General features: G+C 37.1%; 5 protein-coding genes across 9 annotated transcripts; all 5 read right to left on the reverse strand.

Annotated features, from left to right (window-relative positions):
* Window positions 1–6: 6 nt before the first annotated feature.
* On the reverse strand, window positions 7–2,703 carry LOC113289680 (cinnamoyl-CoA reductase 2-like). The gene is made up of 6 exons (XM_026539010.1): window positions 2,427–2,703; window positions 1,641–1,810; window positions 1,331–1,516; window positions 999–1,161; window positions 703–892; window positions 7–425 (listed from the first exon to the last, which is right to left on the reverse strand). The coding sequence occupies exons 1-6, from the start codon at window positions 2,557–2,559 to the stop codon at window positions 284–286; spliced, it is 984 nt and encodes a 327-aa protein (XP_026394795.1). The 5' UTR covers window positions 2,560–2,703; the 3' UTR covers window positions 7–283.
* Window positions 2,704–2,779: 76 nt separating this feature from the next.
* On the reverse strand, window positions 2,780–5,237 carry LOC113289681 (cinnamoyl-CoA reductase 2-like). Its single transcript, XM_026539011.1, has 6 exons — window positions 4,934–5,237; window positions 4,243–4,412; window positions 3,948–4,125; window positions 3,583–3,753; window positions 3,312–3,498; window positions 2,780–3,122 (listed from the first exon to the last, which is right to left on the reverse strand). The coding sequence occupies exons 1-6, from the start codon at window positions 5,046–5,048 to the stop codon at window positions 2,942–2,944; spliced, it is 1,002 nt and encodes a 333-aa protein (XP_026394796.1). The 5' UTR covers window positions 5,049–5,237; the 3' UTR covers window positions 2,780–2,941.
* Window positions 5,238–5,498: 261 nt separating this feature from the next.
* On the reverse strand, window positions 5,499–7,531 carry LOC113289683 (cinnamoyl-CoA reductase 2-like). Its single transcript, XM_026539012.1, has 6 exons — window positions 7,350–7,531; window positions 7,093–7,259; window positions 6,809–6,994; window positions 6,459–6,621; window positions 6,018–6,207; window positions 5,499–5,888 (listed from the first exon to the last, which is right to left on the reverse strand). Exons 1-6 carry the CDS (start codon window positions 7,504–7,506, stop codon window positions 5,756–5,758), a joined length of 996 nt encoding a protein of 331 aa, XP_026394797.1. The 5' UTR covers window positions 7,507–7,531; the 3' UTR covers window positions 5,499–5,755.
* An 879-nt stretch (window positions 7,532–8,410) lies between these two features.
* Window positions 8,411–10,016, reverse strand: LOC113289685 (cinnamoyl-CoA reductase 2-like). The gene is made up of 4 exons (XM_026539019.1): window positions 9,837–10,016; window positions 9,450–9,612; window positions 9,002–9,191; window positions 8,411–8,793 (listed from the first exon to the last, which is right to left on the reverse strand). Exons 1-4 carry the CDS (start codon window positions 9,915–9,917, stop codon window positions 8,661–8,663), a joined length of 567 nt encoding a protein of 188 aa, XP_026394804.1. The 5' UTR covers window positions 9,918–10,016; the 3' UTR covers window positions 8,411–8,660.
* LOC113289684 (cinnamoyl-CoA reductase 1-like) lies at window positions 9,973–14,774 on the reverse strand. Of its 5 annotated transcripts, none has more exons than XM_026539016.1 (11): window positions 14,637–14,774; window positions 13,968–14,093; window positions 13,755–13,830; window positions 13,396–13,664; window positions 12,703–12,872; window positions 12,412–12,597; window positions 11,877–12,039; window positions 11,445–11,634; window positions 11,075–11,208; window positions 10,103–10,189; window positions 9,973–10,022 (listed from the first exon to the last, which is right to left on the reverse strand). In XM_026539016.1, the coding sequence occupies exons 4-9, from the start codon at window positions 13,502–13,504 to the stop codon at window positions 11,076–11,078; spliced, it is 951 nt and encodes a 316-aa protein (XP_026394801.1). In that variant the 5' UTR covers window positions 13,505–13,664; window positions 13,755–13,830; window positions 13,968–14,093; window positions 14,637–14,774; the 3' UTR covers window positions 9,973–10,022; window positions 10,103–10,189; window position 11,075. The 5 variants fall into 5 exon arrangements, with proteins under 5 accessions (XP_026394801.1, XP_026394800.1, XP_026394799.1 ...); XM_026539015.1 differs by lacking the exon at window positions 14,637–14,774 and adding an exon at window positions 14,470–14,616 and having other exon boundaries at window positions 13,396–13,658; XM_026539014.1 differs by lacking the exon at window positions 14,637–14,774 and adding an exon at window positions 14,470–14,616.
* Between the last annotated feature and the right edge of the window lie 9,284 nt (window positions 14,775–24,058).

Below are 24,058 nucleotides of genomic sequence, written 5' to 3' on the forward strand. Positions count from 1 at the left end.
AAAAGCTGAATGCGAAAGCATTTTTAAGCAGAATAATAAGCTGAAGCTGGATCATATAGGAGTGAACAAAACAAACGTACTACACGACCTGAGTTTGTAACTCATTAGCACTTTTAATCATACTTATTTATAAAAGCATATTGTTTTAGAAGTCATTCAATTTTTGTATCAACATTCAATAATTTCAACCAACTTACTAGAAGAAAATTAAAGACTTTTAACAGACTGCAAGGACGTGATATGTGTCCAAGAAACATTGGATGAATGATTCATACTGTTGTTTTTAAAAATGTTCATCTAAGATTTCCTTCTCCAGGTAATCTTGAACAGAGTCAAGGAGTGTCTCTTCTAACGGTCTGGTTGTCCATCCCAACTTCTGTAGTTTTTCACAATTCAACTCCTGACCCTTCTCTTCCCCGGGAGTCCTGTTCACAGATGCATATGGTAAAATCAGTTACAGAGGAAACCTGTACTTGCATTGCGCAGTTCATGTTAAAAACCGCTGATATGAGACTTTGAAACATGGCTCACAACCGTGTTTAACAGGAATAGTACTAATATTTGTTAGATATGTTTCCCAAATCACCTGAGCCCTCTCAGTTTCTGAAATGTGTAAACCTAAGACGACTTAGGGTCAGGTAGTGAGGTAGATAGGTTTTAGCACTATTATACTGATAAAATAATAACACGAAGCGGACTTACATTGGCGAGCAACTGAACTTTGGATAGATATTCTTTAGCTTGTCAATGAAGTCGTGTCTTTCGACTGAGGGTGCTGAACAAAGATACCTCCCTTCTGCTTCAGGCTTCTCATATACTAACAATACAGCTTCAGCAAAATCACGCACATCAACTACCAGACGTACAATGTTTAACATTCTCTCACATCCATCTGATAATTTGATCATGTAAAAAATTAATGATTTGTTAGACTAGAGATATTTTACTTAGGCGTCTAAACAAGCTATTGCTGAATGATGGTAAACGAGGAAATAAACCTTTCAAAATCTTGATGAGAATCTTGCTACTAGAATTCATTGTGGACTGTAACATTGGCCCAAGAGCAACAGACGGACAAATTGTTATAACATCAAGATCATTTTTCTTTGAATATTCCAGTGCCTCCCTTTCTGAGGCTGTTTTGGCGAAGTAGTACCAGTTCTGGCACCAGTTTTTAAAAATTAACCAGGGAGTCAATTCATTCACATTTAAGCAACCAAATGTGCGTGTTCTGTAGCTATTGATTTTAAGTCTGGAAATAGAAGCTTAAGTGAAGAGAAAAGTTACAATCATGTATCAATTTTATGTTAACGAATGTAGTCTTAGTTACCTCAGTTTTTCTGCAGTGTTCCTCGTCAGACCAGCATGACTCATCCATGGGTTGATCCTTCGGCCAATCGGGGTTCTTAATAACAGAAACAACAGATGACACAACCACAAGCCTCTTCACTTTTATCTCACTGCATGCCATTAAAATATTTCTAGTCCCCGTCATAACAGGCTCGATAACTTCCGCCTGGAACAGTAGTTTACTAACAACTGAGAATGTATTGAAGTGACAATTTAAACTTATTAAACACATGAAACATATGATTGTATCCGAAGTAGAAGGGAACCTCAGTGTTCAATATTTTGTTTACCTCAGGGTTGGCTGCACGACCAGCAGGAACTGGGCTAGCAACATGGAAAACTCCAATGCATCCTGCAATGGCACCACAGAGGCTGTTGTAGTCCTGCAAGTCTGCCTTGAAAAGCTGGAGGTTCTCCGTGGCATTGTCCAAAAGTTTCAAATGAGCATTCTTTTCATCACCTGAGAAGAGGTTCTAAAGGAGTTTAAAGGTAGACATGGAGTATATAACAACATCCAATTTACTCTAATATGTACTAGTAGTGCCCGAACAAGTTTCCACATTGATAACACTGTAGAAAACTTCGGAAAGAAAGAGGTTGTCGGATGCAGACAAGTAAAATCCTATATGAAAACAAGCAAACCACCACAGGCACTTATAGGGATAATTCTCAACTGAAAAAATGCTTAAGTATTATCCCTGTAAAATCCTACAGGAAAACAAGCAAACCACCACGGGCACTTATAGGGATAATTCTCAATTGCTTAAGTATTGTCCCCCAAATTCAGTGAAATGTCAAACAAGTTGAAAAATAGTAAATACTCGATTGCCTGGGAAGATAAACAGATACGAATTTTACAAATTAAAAAAAAAAAAGAAACAAACAATTAAGAAACCAATTAAGGTAGATAGTGTGCCAAAGCATAAAATTCCAAGTCTTCCATTACCTAATCGAAAAAAAAGAAATACTATAGTGATAATGGATGCGCAGTAAGCAAATATCAGACACTTGAGAGGACTTATTAGAAGACAAAAGTATCATTGAGTATCATTGATAAGGAATGGAGAGAGACTTACTTGGATCTCTAACAGTTCCATGTACTATGTAGCCTTTAGAAAGGAGAAGCTTTACAATCCAAGATGCTATAAATCCACCTGCACCTGTAACACATACTCTCTCCTTCTCCACAATTTCTCTCTCACTTTGCATATTTTCAAGTCGTCTCTCTATCTCTGCCTTCTCGCTGTAGGTGAAATAGATTGCAGAAATGGCTAGGGTTTTTCAAGGAAAAACTACCTTTCCTAATGAAGAATCAAGATGTTGACTTCACTTCAAACAAGATATAATGTTTCAACTTTTAGAAGCACAGTTGTGAATATAAAAATATCTATTAAATACTAACCATTCATAATATTATATATCCCACATGTATCACACACAAATTGATTCAACAGCTGAAGGTGGTCAATACAGAAACAAACAAATGAATGGATAAACAAGGAGGCCCCAATTACATAACTGATCAATCATGTCTCGCACATTGATTTGTTTTATCTGAGAACTTTTGAAAATTGATTTGGTACCGATGAATTCAACCAAATGACAAGAACGAAATGTAAGCCTTCAAAATGTTTTTAAGCAAATGAGTGTCTAAAATTCCCTTCTCCAGGTAGTTTTGAACTGAGTCAGTGAGGGTTAACGGTCTGGTTGTCCATCCCAATTTCTTTAGTTTCTCACAGTTCAACTCCTGATACTTCTCTTCCACAGGAATCCTGTTAATGTTTATATATAAACAAGATACTATCAGCTGTAGAGAATTTATGCACTTGCATTTCACAGTTCAAGTGAAAAGTCTTTGATTGAAGACTTTGAACCCTGGCTTACAACCAGGATAGGGGTTAACAGGGTTTGATTGGTACTTAATATTATATTGACAAAATGATAGCCTGAACAAGACTTACTTCATTGGAGAGAAGTTTGGATAGATGCCCTTCAGCTTGTCGACAAAATCTTGCTTTTCGACCGAGAAGGCCGAACAAATATATCTCCCTTCTGCTTCAGGCTTCTCATATGCCAGCAGAACTGCTTGAGCAACATCACGCACATCAACGACCCACCGTACAATGTTTAACATTGTCTCACATTCATCTGCCAGTTCGATAATAGAAACAATAATCTCTTAGTTTACACAATAGATATTCTAACGAGTTTAAACGGATGAGACAGGTATACCTTTCAAAATTTTGGCAAGAATCATGCTAGAAGAATTCAACTCGGACTGCAACATTGGCCCAAAAGTAAGGGATGGACAGATCGTTATGATATCAAGGTTCTTTGTCTTTGCATAATGCAACGCCTCACTTTCTGAGACTGTTTTGGCGAGGTAGTACTCATTCTGGACCCAGGCATTAATTTTAATATTAGTAAGAGGAGCTCAATCCGTTCCGGATTTAATAAACCATGTGTGCTCTTTCTAACTTTTTCATATGAACAAGAACATTTAATTAAAGGAGAAAATTCAGAGTCATTAGAGTGTAGCTCAATGAATGCAATAACATTAAAGAAGAATAGCTTGGTCAGTTCAGTTAATTCAAATTTTTTGCAGTGTTCCTCGTCAGACCAGCATGTCTCGTCCATGGGTTGATCCTTTGGCCAATTGGGGTTAATAATGACAGCAGCAATAGATGATACAACCACAACCCTCTTCACTTTCATCTCGCTGCATGCCCTTAATACATTACGCGTCCCCGTTATAACAGGCTCGATAACCTCCACCTGCAACAGTAATTTACTAATAACTGAAGGTGCATTTGTAAGGACAACTTACTGTACAAATGGAACATGTGATTCAACTCACTATTGAACTTTTATTAGCGATCAAAGTTATTATACCTCAGGGTTGGCTACAGGACCCACAGGAACTGGACTGGCAACATGGAAAACTCCGGTGCAGCCTGTGATGGCGGCACAGAGGCTTCTGTAGTCCTGCAAGTCTGCCTTGAAGAGTTTGAGGTTTTCAGTGGCATTGTCCAATATTTTCAAATGAGCATTCTTTTCATCACCTGAGAAGAGGTTTTAGAAGAGTTTAGATGTAGACTAGCAGCTAAATTTCGGTATCAACAAGCACATCGAATTTAAGGTAAGCACTCCAAAATCCAAAGGCACTTATTGAGATTATTCTCAACTGAAATGCCAATGTTTAATCCTCGAATTCAGTGAAACCTCAAACAAGTTGAGAAGTGAAACAGACTCGTATGCTTACGGAGGAAACTAAATACTCCTCCTAAGCATAGAGAGTACAAATTTCAGTTTCAAAGAATACAAAAGAGCAGCAACAAATTATCTTAAGCTCTAAGCTCACTAATGTGAGAAGTAAATACAAGTGTTCCGTTAACTACTTACAAAAAATGTGAATGCACCAACATTAAGATACAACGCCATTAGTTTTGTTATGGTAGTATGTTTGGGTCATAGATCACGACTGTCATTGACAGTTCGAATATCATCAAATAGCACAACTAATATACCTAGAGGACAGTGAAGAGGACTAAAATTAGAGAAGCAAGGTGAGAGAAAGCATTACTTGGATTTCTAGTAGTTCCATGGACAATGTAGCCTTTGTAAAGGAGAAACTTCACAATCCAGGATGCTACAAATCCTCCTGCACCAGTAACACAAACTCTCTCCTTGTCCACCATATCTCTCTAACTGGTTCTGTTCTGATACTTGAAACCAAATGGAAAAGCTAGTTTTCCTTGGGAAAGTAGTTGCTTTTACAATTACAATTCGGTAGATCGATTAATTGAAGCTTTCGTAACGATGAATGAGATGTTTATAGCATGCCCATGTGGTCACTGCGTACTAACTTATCTTCTCTGACCTCAGAATAAAACTCCTACAAATTGGTAATTTATTACCATTTTACAATTTAAGAGGTTTCACTCCTGTAACATACAACCTGATTCTCTAAGCAATCTAAGCCATATACTTCCTCTACAAAAACCAGAATATACAGTGCTTGAATAAAAAGCTGAATGGATGCATGCTTTAAGCAGAATAAGAATAGAGGCCAACAAAAATAGAACGTACAAGACAACTATAACCAACTACTACGGCTACTGATAGTGGTTGAAAGATGAACAAATAAATAACTGGAAGGCCTACAACCATAAATACTGGCAGGTTTGTTTCATTAAAAAAACTGGTAGTATCCTTTCAATCACTCACAACTTCATTATCCCAGGCTGTTCAATATAATTAATTCTTCTTTTAAGGCAAAAACCAGAACATACCAAGATATATAGTAAGCCTAGAAACTACTATTTTTACAAAGCAGTAAGATATGATATCTTTTTATTGAGATACTACATAGAGCATCCGTCCCACTTTTGAACATGTTTGTACCTCAAAGCAAGATACCCTTCTCTTTGTAGCATTTAACAGAGTCAGCGAGGCTTTTCTCGAGCGGTATGTATGTCCATCCCAACTTCTGCAACTTTTCAGAACTTAGCTTGTGCTTATCTTCCCCTTTAGTAATTCTGTTAAGAACATGTAGATGAACAAAAATTATAATTAGAAAAATAAAGACACCAGCAGTAAAATCATAGACAGCTAAGATTACTTCTCAACTCAAATTAAAGGCACGTAGACTTCATGAATTGACTTACTTCTTGGGATTATGAGACATTGGATACATAGTCTTGAGCTTGTCAACCAAATCTTGTGTTGTGGCATTATGTGCAGAACAGATATATCTTCCTTTTGCTTCGGGCTTCTCATATGCCATCAGTATTGCCGCAACCACATCACGAACATCCACAATCCTAAGGTCATTGTTAACCATTTCCTCAGCTTCATCTGATTTGATCATGTCAGAAGCTTAACTTAGAAACAGACAGTATTTTAATTTGCAACTTAAAAAGCCTTACAGATAAGGAGTGAAAGGGTCTGTCAACCAAAATTTACCCCACATCATTAGAGCTGATAGTTAACTGAAATTTGAACTTTTATTGTTTGTAGTGTAAAATGTGAAAGGGGAACCCTATAGTGTTCTCACTTTTCAGAATGTGAAACTCTAAATGGAGAAATATAAAATACACCGAAGGTACCTTTTATAATCTTGACGAGAGTTAAGGTACTTGCATTCATCGTAGACTGCAGCATTGGCCCGATGATAAGTGATGGAAGTATTGTTACCACATCGAGCCCGGTCTTCTTTGCATACTCCCAAGCCTCACTTTCTGCATCTGTTTTGGAGAGGGCATACCAATTCTGCAACAATGACAAATCAAGGAGCTTAGGTTACCAACATAAATGATGAAGTTGATTTCATGGAAAGTGTCGAGCTAGAGTAATTGAAATCCTATACGACTTCATTGAATCATTCCCAATACAAAAATGAACTAGAAGTTTGTATATAGTTCAATGGCGTCAAGTTAACAGAACTTGGTAAGCATACCTTAATGGTATTCAAGTATTCCTTGTCAGACCAACACGACTCATCAATGGGTTGATCAATTGGCCAACTAGGGTTCCAAATAGCAGCAGCACGAGATGACACAGCCACAACCCTCTTCACTTTGGCCTCAGTACACGCCTTCAGTACATTAAGCGTACCCTTGACAGCAGGCTCAATCAGTTCAACCTGCAACAACCCATTAAGAATGTAATGCACCAAACCTCTCTACATAAACATGTTAACCCATGATGAAAATATCCATTATTAGCCCTAGAAAGTCTCACCATAGGATCGGCCACAGGAGTTGTACATGGACTGGCAACATGAAGAACACCGCTGCATCCTGCAATTGCAGCACAGAGGCTGTTGTAGTCCAGCAAATCTGCCTTGAAGAGCTGTAGATTATCCGCGGCGTTCTCCAGATTGTTCAAATGAGCGTGCTTTTCATCACCTGAAAAGAATTTTACAAGAAATCAGATGATACAACCTGTCTGATAATGCGAGGAGATCAAGCATTACATTATGAGTAGAGATAGTGTACTTGGATCTCTAACGGTTCCGTGAACAGTGTAGCCTTTAGAGAGGAGAAACTTGATAACCCAAGAGGCTAGAAAACCTCCAGCGCCAGTTACACAAACCCTTTGTTTCTCCATCTCCTCTGCTGCTTTACCTTTTTGTCTCTGAGTCAATGATTTCATATCCTCTCCCCCGTTTGTTTGTTTTTATCGAGTCTTTAGATGAAAAAGTAAGGAATATTAGGTGACTCAATGTTGTCACGCATTACCTAAATGTCAACACATGATGTTTTCTTTCTGTTTGAATCAAGTTTTAATTTAGGTACAAATTTTGTTTTTTATATATATAGAAAGGTCGATTCTCCCTAGGAAAGAGCCAAGGTTTAGGGGCAGATAAAATTGACAGTCCAACTACCCAGCAGTGCAGTGACCACAGGTAACCTCACATAGCCGGAATATTCTAATAGGACTAGGAGCACTTTCTGTGGAACTCCGCAAGTGACTTCTTTCCATAGGGACTGGGCCTTTTTTATTAATTAATATACTTTTTGGTTCCAGCTTTTACTTTATGATCTTAGTCATTAAGCATAGTTAAACACTCATTTTACCTCGAGAAAATCGTTGGTTAAATGCTTGGAAGAGGAAGAGGAAGAGGCTAATAGTCCGGGGCTTGTCACTCTACCGTACAACTGACATGATCAGGAGTTGAAGCCCCTAATTAGAGGTTTATCAGTGAGTAACTTTGTTTACACTTAGGTAATCTATCATTTGGAGACGATACACGAGGCTATGAGAATGTGTATCTCATACACAATTCTCATCACACTGTCAATTGTTCTAACCAGTGGTGGAACAAGCTAGCTGGGGTTCAGCATATATTTTAGGCCTGGCTTAAGCCTATTTTTTAGGCCTGTGTTATCTTTTCAGCCGTTATCATTTCAAGTTTCAACCAAATTAGGTAGTGAAAAAAATATGCTTGTTTGAGCTTTTGGTGGGGACTTGAGCTAGGATAAGTTAAGTTGTAGTCCGCCCTTGGTTCTAACAATGACATCCGAAGAATGAACAAAACATACAATGTTGTTCTTTATAACAACGATGAAATCAATAGCGGTGATGAAGAAGAAGATGATGGTGGTGATGAAGGCAGCGCTTTCACATGACAACCCACAAGGTATATGCAGCAGCCAAAATATCTTAAAATGGTTACAAGATGTGGGATAATAGCCAAATAGCGCTTTTTCAGTGTGTTTTTGAGGTTGTTCGAGAAAACATACCTACTCAAGTTAGACAATGATCCTTCGACAGTGATACATTTTATTGCAATACCAGTGTATACCTCAATCCAAGATGCCTTTCTCTTGATAGCATATAACGGAGTCAGTAAGGCATTCTTCAAGTGTTCGGTGTGTCCATCCCAACTTCTGCATTTTCTCACAGTTTAACTTGGGCTGGTCATCAGCTTCAGTAATTCTGTTAATAATATAGAAAACGCTAAATATGATCACAAGGAGGCAAAGAGTCGCATTCTGAGTAGTAATTCAAACAATAAGTACTAGTTATGAAAAAAAGACAAATAGTCCTAGCAAGAATAGTTGAATGAAATACAGAATTACTTCACTATCAAATCCATTGAACAGTTCAACCAAATAGAACACTAGAAAGATGGCACATTTCTTACTTTTGGGGATAATTATACTTTGGGTACATGGTCTTGAGCTTCTCAATCAGATCTTGTGTTTTGACCATATACGCGGAACATATGTATCTTCCCTCCGCTTCGCACTTCTCATATGCCAGCAATACTGCTCTAGTCACATCACGCACATCTACAATCCTTTGGTCTTTATTTACCATTGTCTCAGCCCCATCTGATTTCGTCATGTCAGAAGTGTAATTTAGAAACACAAAGTAATTTACTTAGCAACTTTTTTGAAGCTCTATTTAGAGGATCAAAAACTCAGAGGGAACTATTGGCTCAAGTCTAAATTTAAAGAGTTATGTATGGGGATTTTTCGATTAATATCACTGGAGAAAAATTGTATAAGTGAATCATATACTGTATTTCTTTCCTATATATTAGAATGCCCAACTTTTGAAATAAGACAAGATTTTTGCAAGTAAGATACCTTTCAGAATCTTGAGAAGAATCGAGCTACTGGCATTCACTGTAGACTGTAACATTGGCCCAATAATAAGTGCCGGACAAACTGTCACCAAATGAAGCCCTTTCTTCTTTGCATATTCCCAAGCTTCGCTTTCTGCTTCTGTCTTGGAAAGGAAGCACCAATTCTAGAACCAACAACAAATAAGGAGTTTAAGTTATACAGATATGTGATGCATTTGATATGAGAGAGAGGTGCTTAAGAAAATGAGAGGGAGAGACCCTTAATGAAGTTAACAACATTCTCATTGCATCATGAACAACAAAAAGCAGAACTGTGATATATAATACTTATATTTTTCAAGGATATCAAGCTTCTCATACAACTAACGTATAAATATTGTATCGTTACCTCACTTGCTTTGCAGTATTCATTCTCGGACCAACATAATTCATTCATGGGATTACCCTTCGGCCAGTTCGGGTTTAACATAACAGCGGCAATAGATGACACAACCACAACCCTCTTAACTTTTGGTTCAGTACATGCCTTTAATACATTATGTGTTCCTATCAAAGCGGGCTCGATCAGTTCTACCTAAAGCAATCACACAAATCGAAGTAAGCATCCAGTGAATGAAACAGCTTACTACCATGGGATTGGCCACAGGAGCTGACCTGGACTAGCTACATGAAAAACACCCCTGCATCCTGCAACGGCAGCGAAGAGGCTGTGGTAATCGAGCAAATCATACTTTTCATCACCTGAAAGACGTCAATAAAGTGGGATTCAGAAGAATAGCATATGGCAATCCACATGTGTTGGAAGATTTTTCAGTTCCATTACTTAGTACAAGTAAAGTATTCTAAGCTTTTCTTTTGGTGCTGGGGATGGGGGGTCGGTAGAGGGTAATAATAAACTGGCAAAAGGGTGAAAAAAAATCAGTTCTACCACTTGTCCAGAATTCCTTAACTGGATCTTTTCATATAAAAAAGAAGTAATGACAAAACAGTAGAAGCCGATGGAACTAGGTACGCATGTATAAGAGACTAAAATCAAAAGCAAGTAAAGTGTACATACGTAACCAAAGTAGTTTTAAGAATATTAAACTTGAAGAAAAATGAAGGAGAAAACATACGACAGCATACGATCAACAAGAATAAAGCAGAGACTAAAAGACAATATAGAAAGTTACTGGGATTTCTAACGGTTGCACGGACTATGAATCCCTCAGCAAGGAGATACTTGACAACCCAAGAAGCTAGAAATCCTCCTGCACCTGTTACACACACTATCTCCTTCATCTCTACCTTCTGTCTCTCCTTCTGATTAATCATTTAGATCACAACCTTTCTCTTTCTAATATTGATTCAGTATAGAACAAAACAACAAAAAGGTAAGCTCATGCGATCACTTCTTTACTATATATGTGACATCATATTATGCGTTTCTTTTTCTTTTCTTTTTTGACGGTAGAATTTGGTATTTTATTGATACTAACGATTGTACCCACCAAATGGTATATCATCTATTCTATTACACGCAGGAAACAAGAATCCCACCAACTACTATTACATTTCGTTTTATTGAGAGCTTACACAGGCAACCCTTTCACCGGGAAACATGTTTCACTACACACTCGATTGTACCTCAATCCAAGATTCCCATCTCTTGGTAGCATTTGACAGAGTCAGCGAGGCTCTCTTCCAGTGTTATGCATTTCCATCCCAACTTCTGCAGTTTTTCGCAACTTATCTGGGGCAATTCCTTCACTTCAGCAATTCTGTTAAGGGAACATAACAAAACTGAATAAAAGTATAAAAAAGAAATACATTCTTTGTAAAAGTTGAATCTATGTTATCAGGAGGTAGTTAGGATTACTTATGAACTCAGAACGCAGACGTACTTGTTAAAAATGGTTGCAAAAGCAGAATATACATAAATAGAAAATGTCAGGAAAGATGAGGCAGTTCAATTAAAAAGAAAATGTCAGGAAAGAGACTTTCGACATTGACTTACTTCTTTGGGTAACTGTAATCAGGGTACATGGTTTTGAGCTTCTCAATCAACTCTTGTGTATTGACAGTATAAGCCGAACATAAATATCTCCCTTCTGCTTCTGGCTTCTCATATGCCAGTAACACTGCCTCAGCCACATCACGCACATCTACAATCCTCCTTTCATTATTATCGATTTCATCAACGCCATCTGATTTGACCACGCCAGAAGTGTAACTTAGAAACAGAATGCAATTTATGTAACAATTTACAAACTATCAAAGCTCGTCACATGTGGAGTAATGGGATTTCTCAAACAAATTCACCCCAAAATTGATGCTTAACTGAAATATGGAGAACTTTTTGTTTGCAGAAATGAATCTTATAGAGGTCTCTCTTTTTAATAATAATATTATTCATAATGCCAAACTCGAAAAGGACAAAAGGTGATACCTTTCAATATCTTGACAAGAACTGAGCTACTAGCATTCATAGTAGATTGTAACAGTGGCCCAAAAATAAGTGATGGACAAACTGTTACCACATCAAGCTCATTTTTCTTTGCGTACTCCCAAGCCGCACTTTCTGCTTCTGTTTTGGAGAAGCTATACCAGTTCTGGCACCAGTGATAATAAATGGGGATTAGGTTATAAACATACATGGAAAATCCAACGCAGAGGCAAGTGAAGAGAGATAAAGTCAAACCCCATTACACAATTGGACGGCAACGATATATATACATACAACAAGGCATTGAGCTAATGGAACTTGGTAAACATGCCTTTGGCAAGTAAGATTGAACAAATGAAAATTCTCAAGTTACATGAGCAATAGGCCAATTTTGTAAACGGTAAACACATGTCTGGCTTTAATACAAGAAAATGATTATAACTGCACTTTAGAAATATTTCAGGAAGTAGATAGTTCGAGTGAAATCTTTGATGGTTAATAAGCTATATCATGGCTGCATTAATCAGTAGATCATTACCTCACTTGATCTGCAATATTCCTTGTCAGACCAACACGATTCATCCATAGGCTGATCCTTTGGCCAATTAGGGTTCCAGATAACGGCAGAAACAGATGACACAACCACAACCCTTTTTACTTTTGCCTCAGTACACGCCTTCAGTACATTGCATGTACCAGTTAAAGCAGGCTCAAGTAGTTCTACCTGCAACGTCCGACAAAGAAAGTAAACCGACAAAATTCTTTACATAAAACAAGTGTACACAAAATGGAAAAATGCATCGGTAACATTAGTTCAAGATATTCTTACCTTGGGGTTGATTACGGCACCTGAAGGAACTGGACTCGCTACATGAAGGATGCCCCTGCATCCTGCCATGGAAGCACAGAGGCTGTCGTAATCCAACAAGTCTGCCTTGAAGAGATGCAGGTTTTCCATGGCATTCTCCAGATTCTTCAAATGAGCATACTTCTCATCATCTGAAACACATTTAAAAGAAAGTAAAGTTCATGATGCAAAAGATTTACTTCAGGGAAATTCTACAAATTGAGGAAAATCCAGAGACTTCACTAGTGTGTTAAAAAATACACGACACACATCTATTTTGTAAGGGCACATCATTGAACTTTGAATATAAATTGCAGCTTCAATACTCAAGAGTGGCAAAAGTTGTGAAATCATGTTCTAGTATCTATGAAAGTTTTAGTCTACTCTACTTGATGGATATTAACTCTACTTGATGGATTACTAACAGCAGGCAGTAGCATCTAGTATCCAGATTTTGAAGATAATAAGGAAATCAACAAGAGGACCGGCCTTTGATTTGGAATCCTTCAATACATTTCAACGACATCTAAATGAAAAGCAACTAAGTTAAGCAAAAAGACCAGCTTCAACATTATTAGCTTATTAACAAATCAAACTAACAATAGTATGAAAGAAGGTGACTACATTTACAAAAATAAATAACTCAAGAGAGCTAGGCAGAGTAGAGGGAGTTACTTGGATCTCTAACAGTTCCATGGACTATGTAGCCCTTAGAGAGGAGATACTTGACGACCCAGGAAGCTAGATATCCTCCTGCACCTGTTACACACACTCTTTTTTCCATCTCTTCTACTCTTAATTTTCCTGTTCTAACAGAAATATTCCCAAATCCTCTCTCAAATCCTCTCTCATATATGATATGGAGTCTCTATAGAAACAAGTGGTCCCTCACTAATTAAGATGACATGAGATGAGTGAGTGGGGGATAACTCCAACCTCTACAACTTAAAATAAATGGGAGCATTATTTAAATGGGTGATACTTAAACATTTGTATTTTATTAACGATTGCACCCTTAAATTGATACTACATACATTGTATCCTACAGCTTGATACATCAGCAAGGCAACACCTAGAGATGTCACTTATTCTGGAAAGTGATAGCAGAACCTGCCAAGAGAAGGCGCGGATTATGAAACAAGACGCCCACTAAATTCTTACTGCTGTTTTAACACAAAACATTAAGAAATAAACTCTTTTTTGATCAAACTAAACAAGTACATGATATGGCTATATCTTTCCGGTACCTTGAGTCAAAATAAACTTCTCTTGGTAGCTGTTAACAGAGTCAACAAGGCTTTGTTCTAGTGTTATGTATCACCATCCCACGTTTTGCAATTTTTCACAACTCAGCTTCCAATTGCCTTCCACTTCTGTTGCAGATATAAAATAAACAAGAAAAAGAGAGAGACATTCAAATTTCTGAATGCTTAAGAATTCACAAAGCAAATAGGCTTAACGGGAATCTAAAATGGTTGCTGAAACCACAAAAATCACTGGAATATCACCATGTCAGTATACTGTGCTACGTATCTTTAAAAGTTTATGCACGAAAGGAATAATTTGGCAGTATTCAATTATCAAAACTACATATATTCGCGAAGATCCTTTTTAATCATACTTTGCATAGCTCTTATTTTAAAGAATCAATGCAATCAAAATCTAACAGCGAACCATCTTTCATACTAGCAATAAAAACAAGGTAAAGTTGGATGGATGAAATGAAAATCCAAACACCAATATCGCCACCTGGAGATCCAGATTTAAGACAGGGCTTTGATAAGGAAGAGTCCAAGATCAAACTTAATTCAGAGGAGGTGAATCAACCGGATGAGAGGAACATTATTAGATATGATAATAATCTACTAATAATACTATAAACTAGAAAGTTGAGTGAGTGAGAGAGAGAGATTTACTTGTGTCTCGAACAGTTCCATGGACGATATAGCCCTTAGAAAGGAGGCACTTGACAGCCCAAGAAGCTAGAAGTCCTCCAACGCCAGTTAAACAAACTCTCCGTATCTCCGCCTCCTCTACTTTACCTTTCTTTCTTTGAACTCTCACTCTTACTACTGGTTCTGGGTTATGTTCACTTCACTTGCCCTAAGTTGTGTTCGGTACCACTCAGCCCCGCTTGGGATTTCTTCTTTTAACAAAGAACCATAATATTGGGCATACCAAAATCTTTCAACGCATACTGAATGAAGATAAAAAAAGGTTGTTGAATAGCAAAATCAGATAACCCCATAACCCAAAAAAATTTTAATGACAAATCTGCCCTTTACGTATTAGTGTTAATAATCTTGATTAGTGATTAAATATTTTGTTTAGTGATTAAGATAATTTTCATAATTATAAGAGTTGTTTAGATGAAAAATTTGAGGAAAAAAAATCAAAGTTTTGTTTTGGTTAAGAAGGAGAGAAAGAGAAGGAGAAAGTGAGAAAATTTTAATTCTTGATTCAATGGAGGATGAGGAGGGTCATCATTCATCTAAAAAACCTAGGAAAATACACATCAACTACAACAATGATCCAGAAATGGCTGATTTCTTAGATTATGAGAATGATTTTACACCCACTCAAACTCAAGCTCAAACTCAAACACAAACTCAAGATGATGATTTTTATGAGCCAAATCCTGATGATGAATACATTGATGAGGAACCCAATTCTTCTAATACACAGGTACACTTATATCCTATACTTAATCTCACTTCTATAGCTCTCAATTATCAAAAGTTAGGTTTTTTGAATCATGGTTCGGCGAAACAGGTTGAGGTTCGGCTCACATCTATGAGCCGAATCTACCATTGATGAACGGTTAGGCTTACTGAATCTGTTTACTGCATGCGCCGAACCTATAATTTCCAATTCCAATCCTTTTGCTAGACACTAGTTCGGCTTATATGAAAGTTTCATAGTAAGCCGAACAACATCCTGAATAGCCCGGAATGGAATCATAATTTAATTTTTGGGTTGAAATATTGTTACTGGTTCGGCACATATGGAGAATATCGTATCAGCCGAAACCTCTTATGTTCAAGGTTCGGCACATAATTTGATTATAGTATGAGCCGAACATAAATTTGTAAATTTTTGGGTTAAAATATTGTTCGAGGTTCGGCACATATTGAGGATATCGTATAAGCCGAAACCTCTTATGTCCAAGGTTCGGCACATAATATGATTATCTTCTGAGCCGAACATAAATTTGTAAATTTTTGGGTTAAAATATTGTTCGAGGTTCGGCACATATTGAGGATATCGTACAAGCCGAAACCTCTTATGTCCAAGGTTCGGCACATAATATGATTATCTTCTGAGCCGAACATGCATTTGTTAATTTTTGGGTTAAAATATTGTTTGTGGTTCGGCACATATTGAGGATATCGTACAAGCCGAAACCTCTAAATGTTTATAGTTCGGCACATAATGTGATTATCGAATGCGCCGAACCTTGTTATTATATTCCCTTTCTAGTGTTTAACCTTGTGATATTCTTTGTAGATCGTGCTTGGACCCATGGAAAATCAACCTGATCCAGTAGACATAATTCACGAGGATACCAAGGATCACTTCCAAAATGATTTGGTATGTAAGAACCTTTTGCTTACCTTAATATTGTCGGAATATTCCAAAGTTTTGCTTATTAATTACTTGTTTTGGAATGAACGTAGATATGGAAAACTAAACCAGAAGTTCTGGATTGGCTTGAGGAACACGCGATGAAGATAAATTGTGTACTAGTTAAAGGACAACAAAGCCGATGGGATCGGTTTGAAATGATTTGTGAGCGTAGTGGAACCGGCGCTAGCAAGGTTAAAAAGGGTACTGTATACGTTGGGAAGACCGGGAGAAAGAATTGGACGAAGACGAAGAAAAGAAATTGCCCTTTCAAGATCGTTTTCAACCTCAAGAATAAGTCCATGAACAAAGAAGATCAATATTGGATAATGAATAAAGATATGGATTGTCGTCATAACCACCCACGTCCCAAAGACCTTCATGGACATGCGAAAGTAGCGCGACTCAAACCCGACGAGATGCTAGAAGTGGATAAAATGACACGAGCACGTTTGCCACCTTCTAGGATTCTTAGAAAATTGAAGGCGGACAACAACAATAACAAGTCGACTATGCAAACTATCTACAATGCAAGACAAAAGATTAGAATACTCAATTTGCAAGGTAGGATGGTGATGCAACAAGTAATGTGGTTAGGGATGAAGAATAACTACACTTGCCAAAAGAAGTTGGATGACTTCGGTCAAGTCACACTCCTTTTCCTTGCCCACCCGGAATGCGCCCAATTGGCTCTATGCTTCCCACAAGTTATTATATTGGATTGCACGTACAAGACTAATAAATATGAGATGCCGTTGATGAACATTTTGGGGCATACTTCGACAAAGGCACCGTTCACCTTGGCTTTTTGTTTCATGAAAAACGAGAAGAAAGAGAGTTATGTTTGGGGGTTAGAACAATTGAAGTTAATCTTCCGGGAGGGTGCTCTTCCTAAAGTGTTCGTTTCCGATCAAGATTCATCGTTGATGTATGCTATTAAGAAGGTATTTCCGGATGCATTAAATTTTCTTTGTACGTTTCACATATGGTGCAATGTGAGGAAAAAATGTCAACCGATAATTCAACCACTTAAGTTGAAAGAATTAGAGAATATTGCTAAGCTACCGTTGGAGACACGAGTAAAGAAAAAGAAGGAATTGTTGAAAGCATATGAACATAATGAGATGTTGTGGGATTCTTTCCAAGGCGAATGGGAAGCTTTGATATGGTCAATCACCGAGGATGTCTATGAAGAAAATTTTAAAATGCTTATTAAGCATTGGAAGACCGCCTACCCCGATGTCATTACTTACTTGGTCAAAGATGTGTTGGAACCTAATAAAGAAAGGTTCGTGAGTTGTTTCACAAATCGGCACAAACACTTCGACAACCAAGCCACAAGTATGGTAGAGTCGGCTCATTATCGGTTGAAGAAGAACCTTTTTGGTTGTGTTGACACTTTTGTCACGGTTTTTGATGCAATTGATGAATATTTTAAAAGTGATGTTGTGAGAATTAAAACCGCATTCGAGCATGACCTTATGTTTAGACACAAGAATTATGATACTAATTGGCTACGGGAATTAACTTATAAAGTCTCCCATCTATGCATCGACTTGTTGATGAAAGAAGTGGATTTGATTGAGACATTAGGCGCCACCTTGGAGGAAGAGTGTGTTTGTACAATGAAGACATCTATGGGACTTAAAACATTAAAAGGAAGTTGGAAACATAAAAGGACATTTAACCACGACCCCTCTTCTTAGTGGTAGGCTTTTGTCCGGGTTCCTCGGGTCCTTCTCCTTTGTTGATGATTGCACCCCACTTTTTGTAGAGGTAGTTTTGTTCTTCCACGATCATTGGTGTTTTGGAATCAATTTTGTCCTTCATTTTTTTCAACATCTCCCTACCCGCGGCATTGGTCCTGACACAAGTATGAAAGTTATAAGACTAATTCGGGGCAAGTATGAATCATGTCTTGAAATTTTTATTAGCTTACACAGAGAGTGGATCGGCTCATACCACAAAATAATTATACGCAGATCCTAAATATTCGGCTCAAAACCTATTTTGTCGAGTAAGCCGAAACCTGTATTCGGCTCACAACCGGTATTGTCGAATAAGCCGAACCTATGATTATGAACCCAAACATGTATTCGGCGCAACATGATATCATATAAATAAGCCGATCCTACATACTTGTAAAATTTATGAAATTTTAACAATGATATTCGGCAGCCCTAATACTATCGAATAAGCCGAATCTAGACTTAAGAATTGAAACATTTATTCGGCGCAAAACTAATACTACCATACAAGCCGATCCTAAGCACATACAAAAATTCTGAAATTCAAACAACATTTATTCGGCACAAAACTAATACTACCATACAAGCCGATCCTAAGCACATGCAAAATTTCTGAATTTCAAACAACATTTATTCGGCACAAAACTAATACTACCATACAAGCCGATCCTAAGCACATGCAAAATTTATGAATTTCAAACAACATTTATTCGGCACAAAACTAATACTACCATACAAGCCGATCCTAAGCACATGCAAAATTTCTGAATTTCAAACAACATTTATTCGGCACAAAACTAATACTACCATACAAGCCGATCCTACGCACATGCAAAATTTCTGAAATTCACAAAACATATTCGGCACAAAACTAACACCATCGAATAAGCCGATCCTAAATATAAGTCTCTGTTTTACTAAGTTCGGCTCAAAACAGATTTCAGATATACGCCGAGCCGTTCATATGCACTTTCAGAGTTCAGTTTCAAGAACAGCTCGACGCACATCTAACATTTGTTTTACGCCGAACCATACCCTGTAACCGCCGCAGAACACATGATTTTGAAGAATTAAATCGACCAAAACAATCAAAAACATCAAATATGAGATGGGTTTGTAGAACTAACCTTCTTATTCTCATTTCCGGAGTTGGTTCTTCTTCAATCTCTTCTTCCGGTTGATTTTGTGGTTGATTTTGAGTTTGTTCTTCACTCTCTAAATCTTCTTCTTCTTCAATGGGTTGTTGAGTCGATCGATTTGAACGAGATACTGGCTTACGACGACCCATTATATAGATGAGTTTAATCGTCGACTAAATTTTCACGAATCGACGATTAAATTTCCGCGATGAAAAAAAAGAAAGGGAAGGGTGAATGAGTTCGGCTGTGGAGAGGAAGAAGAAGAAGGTGAATGAAACTGATTTTAGGTGTAGTTGATTATAGGTTTTGTATTAGGGTTAGGGATAGATTAGTAGTAATTTAAAGGATTTAAGGACATATAGGTAATTGAACCACCCCATAGGGTACCCCTTATAAGGTCACCCAAGTTAGGACTAGTGCTTTGTATGCCTAAGAAGATTTTGGTATGCCCAAAATCAGGGTTCGAAATCAATTTGATGACTGTGTCCATACTTTGAGTTGGGATTTAAATTTTACTAGTTAAATGGGCTCTTCCACTATTATACTAGTTAATGGGCTTTATACAATTGTTGTCTATACAGCAAAATGATGGAAAGATATGTGGTTTCGGGGTGTATGTTAATTAATTCAGAACTATAATTTTGGGCATACCAAAATCTTCCAAGACATACTAAATGAAGACAAAAAAGGTTGTGAAATAGCAAAATCAGATAACCCCTTAACCCAAAAAAATTTTAATGGCAAATATGCCCTTTACGTATTAGTGTTAATAATCTTGATTCGTGATTAAATATTTTGTTTAGTGATTAAAATAATTTTCAGAATTATAAGAGTTGTTTAGATGAAAAATTTGAGGAGAAAGTGAGAAAATTCTAATTCTTGATTCAATGGAGGATGAGGAGGGTCATCATTCATCTAAAAAACCTAGGAAAATACATATCAACTACAACAATGATCCAGAAATGGCTGATTTCTTAGATTATGAGAATGATTTTACACCCACTCAAACTCAAGCTCAAACTCAAACACAAACTCAAGATGATGATTTTTATGAGCCAAATCCTGATGATGAAGACATTGATGAGGAACCCAATGCTTCTAATACACAGGTACACTTATATCCTATACTTAATCTCACTTCTATAGCTCTCAATTATCAAAAGTTAGGTTTTTTGAATCATGGTTCGGCGAAACAGGTTGAGGTTCGGCTCACATCTATGAGCCGAATCTACCAATTGATGAACGGTTCGGCTTACTGAATCTGTTTACTGCATGCGCCGAACCTATAATTTCCAATTCCAACCCTTTTGCTAAACACTAGTTCGGCTTATATGAAAATTTCATAGTAAGCCGAACAACATCCTGAATAGCTTGGAATAGAATCATTACTAATTCGGCTTATATATCCAAAATCGTATGTGCCGAACATAATTTTTTAATTTCTGGGTTGAAATATTGTTACTAGTTCGGCACATATGGAGAATATCGTATCAGCCGAAACCTCTTATGTTCAAGGTTCGGCACATAATATGATTATCGTCTGAGCCGAACATGAATTTGTTAATTTTTGGGTTAAAATATTGTTCGTGGTTCGGCACATATTGAGGATATCGTATAAGCCGAAACCTGTAAATGTTTATAGTTCGGCACATAATGTGATTATCGAATGCGCCGAACCTTGTTATTATATTCCCTTTCTAGTGTTTAACCTTGTGTTATTCTTTGTAGATCGTGCTTGGACCCATGGAAAATCAACCTGATCCAGTAGACATAATTCACGAGGATACCAAGGATCACTTCCAAAATGATTTGGTATGTAAGAACCTTTTGTTTACCTTAATGTTGTCGGAATATTCCAAAGTTTTTCTTACAAATTACTTGTTTTGGAATGAACGTAGATATGGAAAACTAAACCAGAAGTTCTGGATTGGCTTGAGGAACACGCGATGAAGATAAATTGTGTACTAGTTAAAGGACAACAAAGCCGATGGGATCGGTTTGAAATGATTTGTGAGCGTAGTGGAACCGGCGCTAGCAAGGTTAAAAAGGGTACTGTATACGTTGGGAAGACCGGGAGAAAGAATAGGACGAAGACGAAGAAAAGAAATTGCCATTTCAAGATCGTTTTCAACCTCAAGAATAAGTCCATGAACAAAGAAGATCAATATTGGATAATGAATAAAGAAATTGCACCTAAAAGCAAAGGTGTTTGCAACACCATAAAAGTGTACTTAAAACTTAAGAAAAACATTAAAATGAAGTTGGAAACATAAAAGGACATTTAACCACGACCCCTCTTCTTAGTGGTAGGCTTTTGTCCGGGTTCCTCGGGTCCTTCTCCTTTGTTGATGATTGCATCCCACTTTTTGTAGAGGTAGTTTTGTTCTTCCACGGTCATTGGTGTTTTGGAATCAATTTTGTCCTTCATTTTTTTCAACATCTCCCTACCCGCGGCATTGGTCCTGACACAAGTATGAAAGTTATAAGACTAATTCGGCGCAAGTATGAATCATGTCTTGAAATTTTTATTAGCTTACACAGAGAGTGGATCGGCTCATACCACAAAATAATTATACGCCGATCCTAAATATTCGGCTCAAAACCTATATTGTCGAGTAAGCCGAACCCTGTATTCGGCTCACAACCGATATTGTCGAATAAGCCGAACCTATGATTATGAACTCAAACATGTATTCGGCGCAACATGATATCATATAAATAAGCCGATCCTACACACTTGTAAAATTTATGAAATTTTAACAATGATATTCGGCGCAGCCCTAATACTATCGAATAAGCCGAATCTAGACTTATGAATTGAAACATTTATTCGGCACAAAACTAATACTACCATACAAGCCGATCCTAAGCACATGCAAAAATTCTGAAATTCAAACAACATTTATTCGGCACAAAACTAATACTACCATACAAGCCGATCCTAAGCACATGCAAAATTTCTGAATTTCAAACAACATTTATTCGGCACAAAACTAATACTACCATACAAGCCGATCCTACGCACATAAAAAATTTCTGAAATTCACAAAACATATTCGGCACAAAACTAACGCCATCAAATAAGCCGATCCTAAATATAAGTCTCTGTTTTACTAAGTTCGGCTCAAAACAGATTTCAGATATACGCCGAGCCGTTCATATGCACTTTCAGAGTTCAGTTTCAAGTACAGCTCGGCGCACATCTAACATTTGTTTTACGCCGAACCATACCCTGTAACCGCCGCAGAACACATGATTTTGACGAATTAAATCGACCAAAACAATCAAAAACATCAAATATGAGATGGGTTTGTAGAACTAACCTTCTTTTTTTCATTTCCGGCGTTGGTTCTTTTTCAATCTCTTCTTCCGATTGATTTTGTGGTTGATTTTGAGTTTGTTCTTCACTCTCTAAATCTTCTTCTTCATGAATAGGTTATTCAATCTATCGATTTGAACGAGATAATGCCTTACGACGATCCATTATATAGTTTCACAAATCAACAATTAAATTTCCGCGATGAAAAAAAAAGAAAGGGAAGGGTGGAGTTCGGCTGTGGAGAGGAAGAAGAAGAAGGTGAATGAAACTGATTTTAGGTGTAGTTGATTATAGGTTTTGTATTAGGGTTAGGGATAGATTAGTAGTAATTTAATGGATTTAAGGGCATATAGGTAATTGAACCACCCCATAGGGTACCCCTTATAAGGTCACCCAAGTTAGGACTAGTCCTTTGTATGCCTTGAAAGTTTTAGGCATGCCCAAAATTGGTGTTCTTAACAAAAGCACTTTGTAACAGATTTTTACCAAAAGTTGCTTGGTAAATTTTATTGGGAAATTCTCTCTCGCGCGACACAGCTCACGGAACATTTATAAGCTAGCACATTCTAGCCGTCCGATAATAAGTCACTTTTTTTCCAGACGTTAATACTCTTTCATTTCCTTTTTAATAGACTGGTTTTGTTTTTAGAGAAATTTAAGGAAATTAAGAGAACTAATCATTGAAAGTGGTCCTCATGACATTTATCAATAAAAGAAGTGAAGTGAAATGGTCCCAAGACACTTGTCAGCAAAAGAAGTAAAGTGAAATGGTCCACATGACACTTGTCATCAAAAGAAGTTAAAAGAAAAGTGGTCCCGGAAAATTAAAGTAATATTTGACTTTCCCAATTAGGAAACCAACCTATTTTTTTGAAACATGTATTTATGAAAACCAACCTATTAAAAAGGAACGGAGGATTAATAAATTAACAGGTGTCGATAAATATATTACCAAACAAGTCTTTGTAAAATATTTTTTTTTGCTAGAATTTTTTTTTTTATTGCTGAATAGAACTATTACAAAGCAGAATTGAGAAAGTTTGGAATAACTTCCATCTATTCCCCAATAAATTTTAGATCTCTTGCTAAACTTGGCAGCCTGATCGGCCAAAATCAAAGCTAACGAATTCAAAAGAAGAACAAATGGTTTTACAGTCATCCAAGACTGAACTGTTGTACCGATATAATTGGTTATTATTTAAACTAAGATAATCAATGACTGACTTAGCGTCATTAATAAAAAAAACTCGCTACATTCCTTTTCCCTTTGCCCACTCTTTATCGTTCAATAAAGTAAGGCTTTCAGCTTCCTCTGCATTCCTTATTGTGCCTGGCTTGATCTTGCACCCAATAAAGGTACCTGCAGTGTCATACATTTCCAAACTCATTCCAGACATATTAGTATTCTTATAAAATGTTGCATCACTAAAGATAATAGAACTATTTCCAGGTAAGTCATTGATAACATTTTCCATATTTCTTTCAACTACAGGACACGATGTGTTTCT

The sequence above is a fragment of the Papaver somniferum genome, chromosome 6, assembly GCF_003573695.1.
Source record: "Papaver somniferum cultivar HN1 chromosome 6, ASM357369v1, whole genome shotgun sequence".
In the NCBI taxonomy this organism is placed as follows: Eukaryota; Viridiplantae; Streptophyta; class Magnoliopsida; order Ranunculales; family Papaveraceae; genus Papaver; species Papaver somniferum.

Excerpts from the sequence above, each read along its gene's own strand:
- LOC113289680 (XM_026539010.1), bottom strand. The coding sequence starts at position 2,559 with ATGCAAAGTGAGAGAGAAATTGTGGAGAAGGAGAGAGTATGTGTTACA. Across the intron at positions 893-998 it reads TCTCATCAAGATTTTGAAAG|ATGGATGTGAGAGAATGTTA; the intron begins GTTTATTTCCTC and ends TCAAATTATCAG. Across the intron at positions 426-702 it reads AAGTTCAGTTGCTCGCCAAT|GACTCCCGGGGAAGAGAAGG; the intron begins GTAAGTCCGCTT and ends ATCTGTGAACAG.
- LOC113289681 (XM_026539011.1), bottom strand. The coding sequence starts at position 5,048 with ATGGTGGACAAGGAGAGAGTTTGTGTTACTGGTGCAGGAGGATTTGTA. Across the intron at positions 4,126-4,242 it reads GTCCTGTAGCCAACCCTGAG|GTGGAGGTTATCGAGCCTGT; the intron begins GTATAATAACTT and ends TTACTGTTGCAG. Across the intron at positions 3,754-3,947 it reads TGACGAGGAACACTGCAAAA|GGGTCCAGAATGAGTACTAC; the intron begins AATTTGAATTAA and ends AAATTAATGCCT.
- LOC113289683 (XM_026539012.1), bottom strand. The coding sequence starts at position 7,506 with ATGAAATCATTGACTCAGAGACAAAAAGGTAAAGCAGCAGAGGAGATG. Across the intron at positions 6,622-6,808 it reads AATACTTGAATACCATTAAG|AATTGGTATGCCCTCTCCAA; the intron begins GTATGCTTACCA and ends TCATTGTTGCAG. Across the intron at positions 5,889-6,017 it reads ATGTCTCATAATCCCAAGAA|AATTACTAAAGGGGAAGATA; the intron begins GTAAGTCAATTC and ends TGTTCTTAACAG.
- LOC113289685 (XM_026539019.1), bottom strand. The coding sequence starts at position 9,917 with ATGTTAAACCCGAACTGGCCGAAGGGTAATCCCATGAATGAATTATGT. Across the intron at positions 9,613-9,836 it reads AATACTGCAAAGCAAGTGAG|AATTGGTGCTTCCTTTCCAA; the intron begins GTAACGATACAA and ends TGTTGGTTCTAG. Across the intron at positions 8,794-9,001 it reads AAGTATAATTATCCCCAAAA|AATTACTGAAGCTGATGACC; the intron begins GTAAGAAATGTG and ends TATTATTAACAG.
- LOC113289684 (XM_026539016.1), bottom strand. The coding sequence starts at position 13,504 with ATGGAAAAAAGAGTGTGTGTAACAGGTGCAGGAGGATATCTAGCTTCC. Across the intron at positions 11,635-11,876 it reads TCTTGTCAAGATATTGAAAG|ATGGCGTTGATGAAATCGAT; the intron begins GTATCACCTTTT and ends TGGTCAAATCAG. Across the intron at positions 11,209-11,444 it reads GATTACAGTTACCCAAAGAA|AATTGCTGAAGTGAAGGAAT; the intron begins GTAAGTCAATGT and ends TTCCCTTAACAG.